General features: G+C 44.0%; 1 protein-coding gene across 3 annotated transcripts in view; it reads left to right on the forward strand.

Moving 5' to 3' along the window:
• RREB1 (ras responsive element binding protein 1) overlaps nucleotides 1-12,157 on the forward strand; it is a 122,132-nt gene that overhangs the window by 42,587 nt on the left and 67,388 nt on the right. The window contains exon 2 of one of the 3 annotated variants that reach the window (XM_084213812.1): nucleotides 2,467-2,836. The exons of the other annotated variants lie outside the window; for them this stretch is intronic. Coding sequence (XP_084069938.1) covers nucleotides 2,806-2,836 — 31 coding nt within the window. The 5' untranslated portion in view covers nucleotides 2,467-2,805. The remainder of the gene's footprint in view (nucleotides 1-2,466; nucleotides 2,837-12,157) is intronic. 3 annotated transcript variants of the gene reach the window in all.

Below are 12,157 nucleotides of genomic sequence, written 5' to 3' on the forward strand. Positions count from 1 at the left end.
GGGGTCGCCTAATTGAAAAGCATTCCTTCATATTTTAAGCCATCGAAGTACTTTGAAATACATTGAGCCTGATGTAAGTCAGGAACAGCCCCATCGGGGTGTGCTGGAGTTTTAACATCAGTTGGCAGGCAAAAGATTAATTTGTCCCTCTGCTTCATCAGAGATAAAGATTTAACATGGGTAGGACTGTGATATGCATAGGTGCCACACCACAAGCCCCACAGCAGGCAGGAGCTTCCCAGAACATTTTTTTTTTAGGAGCAAGGCATGTAATGGTGGGTCAGCTGCTGACTTGGGATCTCATTCTAAAATTCAGTCAGCATTCAGCCATGTATAGCCTTTCCAGGTCCCACTTTCTGCAGCTCATCCTTGGTTAGGAGCTATTTTAACAATGAGGAAGAGAATTTAATTGAATGAGATTGCTAGTTCAAATCTTCTACTCAGTATTTACTGTATTCCTCTCCTCCATCCCTCCTCCTTTTTTCCTGCATCACAGCACTAGTGTCTTGGGAAAGAAAATGCTTCAGAGCATTTGTTACCAATTTAGCAGCAAGTACGTGCTCAAATTTGGGATTTCTGAGATCTGTGTGTGCCATATGTAGGCAAAATGTAGTACTTGCAAGTGCCAGTAGAAGGGAACAAACACAAATTTGCTGTTCTGCAGATAGTGTTTCTTTAATCTAATGAGACTTACATTTGTGGAGCCTTTTTGTTTTGGTAAGACGGTTAACCGTCCTCCCTGGGGTGCCTAATTGCTTATCATGAACTAATCAGTCCCCTGGGTATATGAAGGGATGAAACACTGCCAAGATAGAGCCTGTGACTTCCCCAGAGGTGTGATAACCCTCCCAATTACCCCACCCTTCAGGGAGCTTGCTACTGCTGTTTTAAAGACCTTGTTACATCAGAAATTGTCCATGTTCGGAGATTTTGGGAAGTTTAAAGGGGTGTATTTACTGAGACTCTTTTGAACCTGTAAACTCTCATATTTTTTATGTCAAATTTGTACTGAATATTGTTTCAAGTTTGGTGTGAAAACGCTGAACATGTTTCTGCTTATGAAAGTGCCTCCCTTCATAGCCCCCATGGCATGACAGACCCTAACAGATAAGGAGAGGTCCAGTTTCTGTCTTTAGCTGTTACTAGATAGGGATGGCAAAATCTTCTAGCTTCAGAAACCCCATTTGAAGTTCACATTAAGAAATGAGTGAAACAAATCTGCTGGTGGCTCTCTTCTAATTTTTGGTAGAATGATAGTTTTATGTTACTGTGTGTGAAATGAGTGGGTAGATTAAGAAAAGTTTTTCACCTTACAGTAAAAAAATAATTCATTTAACTAGTGGTTTTGCTTGCATTCTCCTTTCAGTTTCCTGTTTTAACTCATTCATAATACATGCTTGTCTGCTGTACAGGTTGAGATGGCTACTGATTGCCTGAATTCTTCTCTTGTATCTTTTTGTATTGAATGGTTGAGTTCCATGAGGCATATAAAGCTTGCTACAAAACAATAGTGTTTGAACTGGAACTGGAAAACAGCTTCTGCTATTTAGGATCTAAGTGAAAATATGAGTTCTCGTGTTGAGGTTTCTTTGTCTTTTACTTTTGCTCTGAATGGACACGATTTTTGTGTGAAATTTGGAGGATTGAATCTGTCAGTTGGGTAGAAATAACATTTTGTTCCTTGGAAGAGTTGTAACCTAATCAATGAATAATATCAGAGTTTTTTAAAATTTTGTGGTTCTTTTAAAATACTTAAGGTTTTCTTCACTTCTGGTTGTATATTCTAAGTGATCTTAGCAAGATCAATGCAAATAAAAATATTGTTATAGTGTGTACTGGCTGAAAACTTTAAAGCATGGTGATTTCATGCTTAGAATTAAAAGAAGGTGGCTGTGTGGGGGTGTATGTTTATATGCCTGAGAAAATGTAAATGTGGAAGCATCACTCCTCAAAAGAACTGTGACTTTCAGTATCATGGTCTGATTATGATATTTCAATGTTGCTTTGCTATACGTGCATATTTGAAAGTGATTAGTCAAGTTTCCAGTGGCAAACTCTTGCTGTCCTGCAGAAATTGGGGTGGGTGCACAGGCCACTTGATCACATTTTGTAGCTGTTTGTTCATTTTTCTCTGTTTGCAACTACTACTTTACCCAGAAATGGATTGAACCTATACATAGTTCATACGAGTTTGTTTCAGGCTAATGCTTTTTAAAAATATTTATCAATGGAGTCAGCAGAAGGAAATTAATTTCCCTTTTCATATGTGAATTGTTTCAAGAATTGTCTGTATCATCTGTTTCATGGAAAAGTGTAAAGCACTAGCAGTAGAATTGTTTTTTTGGAAGGAGAGGGTGGTTTTGGACTAGCAGCAGATGTTTTTGGCTGGAGGAATAGCAACTTGAAACTTCACTTACTGAAGAAACCTGTTCACAATTTTGTCTGTTCTTTTTTTTTTTTCCCCAGCGTTCCTGAAATAAACTTCCTGCAATTCTTTGCAGTGTGCAGGTGTCCAGACTCCCCTTTACTCATGGTCACCTGTGAAACCCGTCAGGCAACTGAAGGCTGTACCTAAAATTCTGCTGGCAGTGCAGCACACTGCAGGGGCCTTGATATAGTTACGGTGGACACCTTGTGCAGCCACAGCTGTAGCATCCCCTCGTAGTCCGAACAACTGAGTATTGCGGTCCAGGAGTCTGCACGTGTGGAGGACTGCCTGGAATAGAAAAAGGAAAGCTGCAGAGATTGTAAGCTGCTGCTTGATCCGTGTGGCTGTTGTGCCGAGGAACATCAAAACTTTGCTGGATGGATCCGACAGCTCGTTGCAAAGTAGAGGGTCAGTCCTGCTGCTTATTTGCAGTTATTAACCTTAGTGGATTTGAATTTTTTTTTTGTTTCCTTTGTTTTTATGTTTTTCTCTGTATGCCTAAGAGGATTGTGGCCTTGCAACCAGAATGCTCATGTTCAGGAAACTTTTAAGGCTGTTCCTACTGAAGGGCTTTGAAGATCAGCAGGCATTTCCTCCAGGGTTTACAGCATTGTTGGAGGAAACATTCCTTGCAGAAGTCTTCAGGCCTATCCGCCCGACTTTGGTCATTTCTTACCTCACCAGCACGTGGATTATGCTGTTTGCAGACTGTCTAAGCTGCACGATGACCTTCATGGATTCCTCATGAGCTTTTACAAGGCCAGGCCAGTGTACTTTGTAAAATCCTTTAGAAATGCCTGCTAGGCTTGTAAAGTCCCAGAGCATAGACTATACTACAAGGAACTCGTAAGGTCAGCAGCTGGATATGGTTGTGGATGAAGGGGGATTTGTGTGTGTCTGTGTGTGTGTGTATGCAGTTCTTGTTTCGAAAATACATATTTTTTCAGGTCAGATAGAGATATATTGTTCCTGAGAAGGCTTCTTGTACTGTCTGCTAAAGCTGAGGGGCTTCTGAATTCCATAAGAAATTGATGAACAAGATCCCTATGCCCTTTCTTTGCACGTGTGTTGCACATTCATTTTGATGAACAGATGCTGTTTCATTTGGTCAGTGTGCTGAAAGCACCTCCCACAGGTTACTTGCACTGCATCTACTTCAAAATAGAAAGAAAACTCATACTGAAGAGTACCAAGTAGCTCTGCTGTTTAAAATATTCCAAGTGGCTTTTCTGTGCAAATCTCAACTTGGAGAGTCTTGCCAGCTCTATCTATTGCTGTAATTAATTCACCTGGCTAAACCAAGAAAGAAACCTTGTATTGCAGAATTTAGAGCTCTGTGAACAACCCCAAAGGCTACTGGCCAGCCGGTGTAAGCCAGTGGGTGTGCTCACAAAACTTGTGGCACCTTGTTCATAGATGATGGAAGGGAGTTGTTTTTCTGAAGATTGGATTTCTCCCTCACCTGGACGAAGCAATAAACCTCAGTCTGAGTGATCTTTAGTGCTTTGGCATCTGTGGCAAATACATATCTAGAATAACCCCCTGTAAAATTAAAACCGCTAGTTTGTATCTTTTAATTCTGGCTCACAGTATCAGGGCAAGGTCTACTGATGGTTGTCTGTGCTTAATATCACGTGGAGATTATGTAGCTGGTTTATATCTGTTCCTGGTCCTTAGAACACTGTAGGAGTTAGTTGACTTGAGATCTGCTTGTGCCTCTTAGGATGGGGGGCAGATGTTTGCTTCGGCTTGTGGGCCTTCGGAGTCTGCTTGGCATGGAGATACAATCTCAGAAGGAGTGCTACCAGTTATCTTGCTCATGAAAAAGCTGTGTAGGCCCTTGGGATATTGCAGCTGGAGGATGACATTACAAGTGCCTCCTAGGGTGGATGGGAGAGGGAGGGCTGTACAGCATGCTGCTGAGTCTCTTTGCTCCAGCATTTCTCTCTCACTCTCCTCCCTGTGGGCTGTGCTTTCCCTTCTGAAAATCTCAAGCTAAAACTCCCTAATTTAAAAATGTATTTCAGGCAAAGGGGGTAGGGGTATGATTCGTGGTTTTGAACTTTTAAAATTATCTTGGTTATAGATCGTTGTTGTTGTTGTTGTTCAGAGGATGTGATAGGGGGAATAGTTTCTGTGCTGACCAGAAACAGAATACAGGAAGATATGATGTTAACAAGGTGGGGGAGAAAAGGAGGTGTTTGTTTATAAAAAGCCCAGTCACTAAAGCCTGTGGGGCAGAGGAACCCTGCTGATAACACAGATGAAACAGTCTGCCTCTTTCCTAACTTTAGAGGAGTGGAGCTTTGTAATAAATGGCTGCCATGTGGCAGCTGTCTCCCAGCTTCGTGAGCCTGGCAGTAGTTAATCCTGTCAGCAAGTCATGCTCCCTGGAAAAGAGCAGTGAGAAGAGCTTCAAACTCTTGAATCATTCTATCTTCGAAATATTTGCATGTTGAGTCTGCTTAAAACAAGTTTGGTAATTTGATGTAGGTTTCCATCTTTAAGTAACATAAAAGTGCAGCTGTGTTGGCTTTTAAATAAAATGTTAGAAATGTGCTGAGATATTGCAATTTTTTTCTCTCTTTAAAAAAGTCATTTTAGTTTTGGAAGGTATATTTTCCAGAGTACAAAATGTACTGCATAGAGAAGGGACACTGTGTTGCTATCCCTGTATGTTAAAAAATTACAGGTTGAGCATTTGAGATCATGGTTATCCTTAAAAGCTTGAGGCTTTAAAATGAATCTGTTCACTTCAGTTTGCTTTTTGTATTTTGCTGAGCAAAATATCGTTTTGTCCTTTTTCCAAAAATCAAAAAAGTAGAATTTTGACTTTAAAAATTTGAGATTTTGTGCAGTAATGTAGCACCATCAGATTTTACAGGATCATGATAAAATCTTGGTGGTTGACAACCAGGAAATGGGTTTAAATCCCTGTAATTTCTACTTTTTCTTTTCTCATTTTGCTGTATTATCTCATGAAGCACAAAATGTTTTGGCAAGCTACCTGTTGCAGTGCTCCAAGCAGAGAGTGCGCTGGCATCTCCTGCAAAGACAGTGTGGTTGGGCTGCAAAGGATGAGTCGGGAGCTCTGCAATGAGCAAACTGATGCTCTCCCCCTTGGGCTTGCCTGTGTTTGCTAGCATATGGATGCAGTTAGAGTGGTGAAACACCATGTGGGACATAGCTACTCCAAGAGGAGTTTTTTCCTGGTCTCTAGTTTACCCTATTTTCAGAATGATTTTTGTAAAATTGACTGTGTGTATTCAGTTTCTCTGTGAAACTCTTCAAGTACTCATCTTGGAGGAAGAGAATTGCAACCAGAGCAGCGCACAAGAAGCAGGGCACTAGCACAGGAGATTTTCTGTGTCTTCCTCAGTGTGATTCATCATGCCTCTGTAATCCCTGCTGAACCCGTCCTGCACACACACACAGCTCTGGCTACATGTGAAGAGCAAGTGTGAGGGGGTGAAATGTTTGCTTGTTTCTCCCTCCCGAGATTTGCTTTAAACCTTCACCTCGAGTACTGGCTCCGAAGCTGCCCTTGGCTGAGCTGCTGGCCATCAGGGTGAGGGACAGGACAGAGATGGGGACAGGGACAGGGCCTCCCTCCCTCCCTCCTTCCCTCCCTCCCGCCTCCCTCCCCAACAGCTGCAGGCACCAATTGCCAGGGAGCAGCCCAGCCGCATGGTTTCGTGGCTTTCTTCCTCTTGTTACTAATGTGCCTGCTTGTTTCCGTGATGCTGTGCACAGGAACAACCAGGCGGATTGTCTCCTCTCGGGGTGGGTGCCCAGGCATCTGCACAGCCAGTTGGTATGGCACAGGAGCCCCTGTTTTTTCAGTGACACCAGGGGCTATTGATGGCAGGCTGGGGCTGTACTGCTGCTGCTGCACAGATGCTTGCTCTTGGCCCACCTTAAAAGGACAAGATATCCCGTGGTTTAGACTGGCCATATATTGTCGGGGATGTCAGCATCTCCGTCACAGCTACCCAGCTGAGCCCAGTCCCGCTTTGCCTGCCCTGCGTGCCTGCAGCCTCTCCTCAGTCAGAGAGAGGGGTGCTGTAACTCGGAGTATTTGAAGGGGGGGTCTCTTTTCTTCTCTGTTACTCAGAAATGTTTTCCATCTGACTCTCCCTAGAGCAGTGCATCTAGCTCACCCATTGGGCTCTTGGACAAGTATCTCGTTCCCTCAGCACAGTACTTGCTTAGGCGCACAGGTGATGGGACATTAACCTATAGCTCTCCCCATGTCCCCTCCAGGGTTTTAGGTCAAGTGGGTTTGTCAGGATAGCGTGAAAACGAAAAAATCCCCCAAGCAACTAACACACAAAGCAACATTTTGATTGTTTCCTCATTTTGCAATCCCCTCTTTCTCGTCTGAGATGGCAGCAGCAGGCGATGAGGTTTTGTCTCCCAGGGCTGTGCTTCTCTAGGATTGCTGGGGCTCCCCTCAGACAGGTGCATCTCCCTTTCCTTGGCCTGTTGGGCATGGACACAGGCACGGTGGGGTTGCCCACTCGTCCTTGCTTCAGCTTCCCCCTGCCCTTCTGCTCTCTTGCCTCGCCCTGGGCTCCTTCAGGGCGTGTGGGCAGTGGTTTTGGCAGGCACTGGGATGCCACTTGCCTGACCTGTCCTGCCTTTGCAAGATACTTCCATCCCGCCTTCAGGGCCCACTCCCTCCAGTCTCTGGCTCTGCTCTGGAGTCCCACCCTCTCCCACACCGTCTTCGGAGGCTGTCCCCTTGCCCAGTGGGATGTAAGCCAGCCCTGCCCCGAGTGAAAGATGCAGCAACTGTTCTAGGGAAGACTGGTAGTGTGGGGAAAGACCCCAAGCCATGTCCCAAGGAGTGCCAGTGCCAGCTCAGGGGAGACTTGAAGGGACTTTCTCGTGTTGCCACTTCATCTAAGGCAAATAAACTGGAGTTAAAGCCAAGAAACACATTGACTTCCTGGAACTCTGCAAGCCGTCCGCACAGCTGTCCCCACTCCCTGAACACATGCAAAGCAGAGCTTATAAGGACAGACAGTATTGCTTTTGTGTCCTTCCTCAGCCAGTGGCGAGGGCGCAGGGGAGGGGATGTGCTGGGTAAAGCCCAAGGCCTGTCTTGTTCCGTGTTCCCCCAACGTTGCCGTGATTCCCAGTGCTTGGGGGAAGCCAGACTCCCTTCCCACTGGCCTCCTCACAGCTGTGCAGGCAGGCAAGGATGAGGATGGAGGAGTGGTGTTTGCAGTTGTCAATATGGGAAGGAATGGACGGATGTCTGCTTGGAGCTACTTGTTTTGCTCTCCTGTTGCCCTGACTTTTTTTTTTTTGTTCCCTAAATGTGGTGTTCATGGTCCCAGGTTTGTTTAGCTGTCTTCAAATCTCAGAATCCTTTTTCCTTGAGCAAACTCTTGAAGCTGGCTGCAGTTTTGTGACAAAGGCTTCTTGGAGGGCCAGGTATTCACCAACAAGCTGATACAAACAGCAGTAATGAGGAGCAGCTCACAGATACCTCTTTGGTCAGGGGAAGGAATGCTAAGGTATTAGAAAAGTCTCAAAATTCATCAGCAGCTGCTGATTTTAAGTGCAGCCCCAGGTTATTGCAGTTCTTTCAGTGCTGTGTGTTCTGTGTGGCACTGTTGTCCCCAAAGAGAGCAGTGCTGGTCAGGAACTCAGTGCAGGCTCAGATCAAACTCATGAGGTGATTACCAAGTGTGCTGGGCTTTCCTGTTGGGAGCCAGGGGGCCCTCAGGTTTCGCTTTCACTCTTGGTGCCAGAGCAGCTTTTGCCCGAGTTCTCTTTTCTAGCCTAGCACAACCACAGGCTCCTGTGTGAGGGCTGTTCCCACAGCACACAGCACTTGCAAAAGGTGCAGACATGGCTTCCCTCTTCAAGTTAGCAAATGGAGCACAGGGTCAAGAGGATGGGCATGAATTCATGTATTAAGGCTGCCCCGTAGCTGTGTGTATTTCTGTAAACCAGTTGGACCATGAAGGTGAATTTTACCCAGGAAACCCCTGCTTTGCCAGTATAGTGTCTCTTTGTTATATTAGTACAACTTCCTTGTTTCCAGTGTATTGCACCAATGTAATGCCAGAGTATCATGGTGATTCAGAGTTGTTCACTAAAGGCATTAGTTTAGTTCAAAATCTGCTCTGTTTTTTGGAGAGAAACTTCTGGTCATCTGAGCCAAAGTCCTGAGAAGCATTACTAGTCCATAAGTCACCAAAAAGGGATTTTCAAAAGCTACATAGAAACTGAATGTGCACATATATCCCATCATGCTTGCAAGGAAATAAAACAGGAGGAGTAAACATGTTTGAATATTTAGAATTTAGCCTAACTGTTAGGTGTTATAGCAACAGCATGCAAAATAGTCTGGAAATAGTCTGGGATCATCTTGTTCTTGTTTAGTGCTTCTTCCCCTGTCCCGCTCCCACCAGAAGATCGTCCAGAACTCAGTTTTAAGGCATGTCCATGAGTGTGTGGTTCACTTGTTTATTCCATGTCTGGGTGTATCTGTCTGTGTACAAGTTAGACATATGGATGTTGTAGATTCACATGGTTATTTCAAGAGGCAAAGTATGGTATCTGCACTAACACAGGTAAAATGATTGTTTCACTAGTAATTCAGAGTTTATAGAAAGAGTAGAGTCTGTCTTCTTTGATGCTTAGAGAGTACCCTTCAATAGGTGTTACTCCTTTTGGTTGTTGTTTTTGTGTTTGGTTTTGGGTTTTGTTTTTTTTGTAGAGGAAAATGTTACTTAGAGTAGCAAATTCAAAAGCTTTGGGGTAGAATTCCTAGTTTTTACTGTTAAGTGAAAGAGCAGCCCCCAGATATTCCAGTGCCACTCTCTTTCTTTCTATGCTTGTCTTCCTTTCCCCATGGACTGCCCGGTACTGGTGCTCCAGCAGTGGTGACAGTGAGGTGACGCTCCCAGTCTAATTTTCTACTGCTGGGGTGCGGAGTTAGCACCAACACTTCAGTAGGAAGGGCAGAGTTGGTATTAAAAAAGGTCAGTTGGGAAAACTTTGTTCATTTGGTTTTCCTTTGCCTTGAGGCAGTGCTTTGAATAGTGTTAGCCCTTTTTTCTTCCCACACGATGCCTTTTCACCCTTTTTCCTTCCTGCCAGCTTTGACAGAAAGTTATGTTCAAAAGGTAGTGCGGGTGATAGCACGCATCACTTTTGGGGTGGGAGTGACCATTTGTGCTCGGGAGCGTTTGTGCTCTGGGAGTAAAATCCGCTCCTCTGCGTAGAAGCTTAGTAGGAGACCAGTGCATCAGAAGCAGTTTGGAGTGCAGTGTAGCGATTCTTAGGTATTATAATCTCAAGGGTAAACAGTAAACTTTGTTTATTCAAATGCGATACCTCTCTTTGAAGTTCTGCTCTTGTCTAAATTTGTATACTAGCAGATCTGGCCTTCATTTAAATGATCCTTGGGGTTTTTTCATGCCACTTAGAACAAAAAACAGTGGGAAAGCCTTGAATAAGCTAATAGTGTTGCTGAGATGGAAATGATGAAGAAGGCTCAGGATTCCTGTTTGGACCTCATGGGAAAAAGTGGTTTGAAATGTATGGTGGGGGCGTGCACATTCCTAAACCTGTCATTTCTTTTCCCTATTTCTTCTCCCCCACTGTGTTCTTTACTAAATACTGCAGTATGTTTAATGAAACCAATAAAACTATTTGGCCAAGAGTGTTAATCTTTCCCTGGCCCAATTAGTGCATGGCTTCTACTTTTAACATTAATGTGGATTTTTTTTGGAAGGCAGAACAATAAGCAGCTTTGTGCTATGTGTACCAGGTTTTCCCCCTTCTTGCCTGTATTGTACTTTTCTTCCTATCTATTCCAAAGGGAGAGCTCATGTGCAAAGACAGTGGAGCAATCTGGAACAGAGACTTGCCCCAGCCCCCAGGGGCCAGGACGTGCTGCTCTGTGCTTGTGTAGCTGCCTCTCAGTTGCAAGTCAAGTGACTGTGACTGTGAAGACTCATCATTTTTTCTCCTTTCTTCTTCCTTCTCCTGTGGCCTGTGTTCTCCTTTTTGCCTCATCCACGATGCTCTTCACCAGAAGGCAAAACAGCTGTAGCTGTTTAGAGTTGTCTTAAAACAAGTGCAAAAACCCAAATAAATACACATAAGCAAAGCGGGGGGGAGTAACTGTTGATTGGTTCAGGTTTAACATACAGTGGAGTCACACTTTATCCCAAAGGAGGAAATAGGTCTAGCAAGTGTCTTCCTGTACAGACTGAATGGGAAGCAACAAGGTGGTGGATTTTTTTTTTTTTTTTTTTTTTTTTTTTTTTTTGTAAGCTCTGCTTTTGCAGTTTCTCTGCCATTAGCTGGTTGTGTGGGGCATCGGGGTGAACCTCTGTCAGAAGCAGGAGCTATAGGCCCCTCAGCACTCTCTATGGGATGGAAGTTGCCCCAGTTTCTAGTTGTCAGCAACCTCATCCAGTGGAAGGAAAATTCCTGCAGAAAAGACAGGTCTCTTGGTGTGGCCATGCAGAGAGGGCTGCATTGTCTTGTTTGGTCCTGTCCCCCCTACCATTTGTCAGCACTCTTGCTTAGTCACTTGCTCTCTGCTTTTCCTCCTTTTCACACAGGATGAATGTGACACTGGGGGGTTTCTTCAAAGTAGAAGATGACTTGAATGCTTGTGACCACTTCCCTGTTTCCTAGAGGCTTTGGTCCGATGTTGAATGTAACCTGAGGCTGCACTGTTTTTCAGCTTATTTCCTGTTTATCCTTTTTCCTGGAGGTCTTTGTTTTCTTTTGGGGAGAGGGAGGAAGGAGGCTCTGTCAGCACAACCTCCATGCCAGGGCATTTGGTGTGAGCTGGGAGGTCTTACAGTCCTGCAGGTAGTATGGCATAGGGCATGTGTGCTGGTTGCTGCCTGTCTAATTCCCTGAGTTTCGTATGTGCTGTAGAAGAAAATCCCAACAATTCCCCATCCTCAGTGATGCGCCCAAAAAGAAACCCCAAAAAACTAACCAGCCCAAAGCAAAAAAGAAACCAACCAAAAAACAACCAAAAACAAGTCTGCAAGAGAAATCTCTCAGTATGTTCCTGCCTGAAGGCACTCTGCCACGGGTTTTCCCACAGGAAGGAGTGATTTGGCCCAGCGTTCTTATTGTTTCTATATCCTATTGCAAATAGAAAGTTATGCTTCTGAAATTGGTGTGTGCTGCTCATGCAGTTGTCTTTGTTTCAGTGGTGCATTTTTGTTTCATGCAAGAGAGTGGAAAATATATAGGTAAATAAAAGCATGCAGCAGCAGTTCAGTTGCGATCTCTAGACTGCTTTCAAAATTGGAAATTTTTAATATGCAGAAAATGGTTTTAAGGACAAGAACTCTGACTACATATATTGCTTGCCTTTGGAGGAAAAGATTTGGATTCAGAAAAGAAAAATAACAGTTGGCTCAGAGAAACTAAGAAAGTAATTACTATGTAATAGTATAATACATAGTTTTCCTTGTGAAAAAAAACAGAGAGCAAGGTAGCAGGTTTGTATGAAACAGTAGGTAGGGTTTTTTAATGTGCATATATGCCTTCCTGTTCTGCAGGCTCTCTCTGGAAAGTGCATTTCCCATTTTCCATGCTGCTAAAAGCAACACTAGGAATTCTGACTGTAGTTCTCTGGGAAGCTACTAAGCTGTCTTTAAGTTACCTTGGCAAACACAGGAGTCTTCACAGTTACACAATAGATTTTCTTCCAGGATGTATCAGTGGTGACAT

The sequence above is a fragment of the Fringilla coelebs genome, assembly GCF_963513975.1.
Source record: "Fringilla coelebs genome assembly, chromosome: 1".
Taxonomy (NCBI): Eukaryota; Metazoa; Chordata; class Aves; order Passeriformes; family Fringillidae; genus Fringilla; species Fringilla coelebs.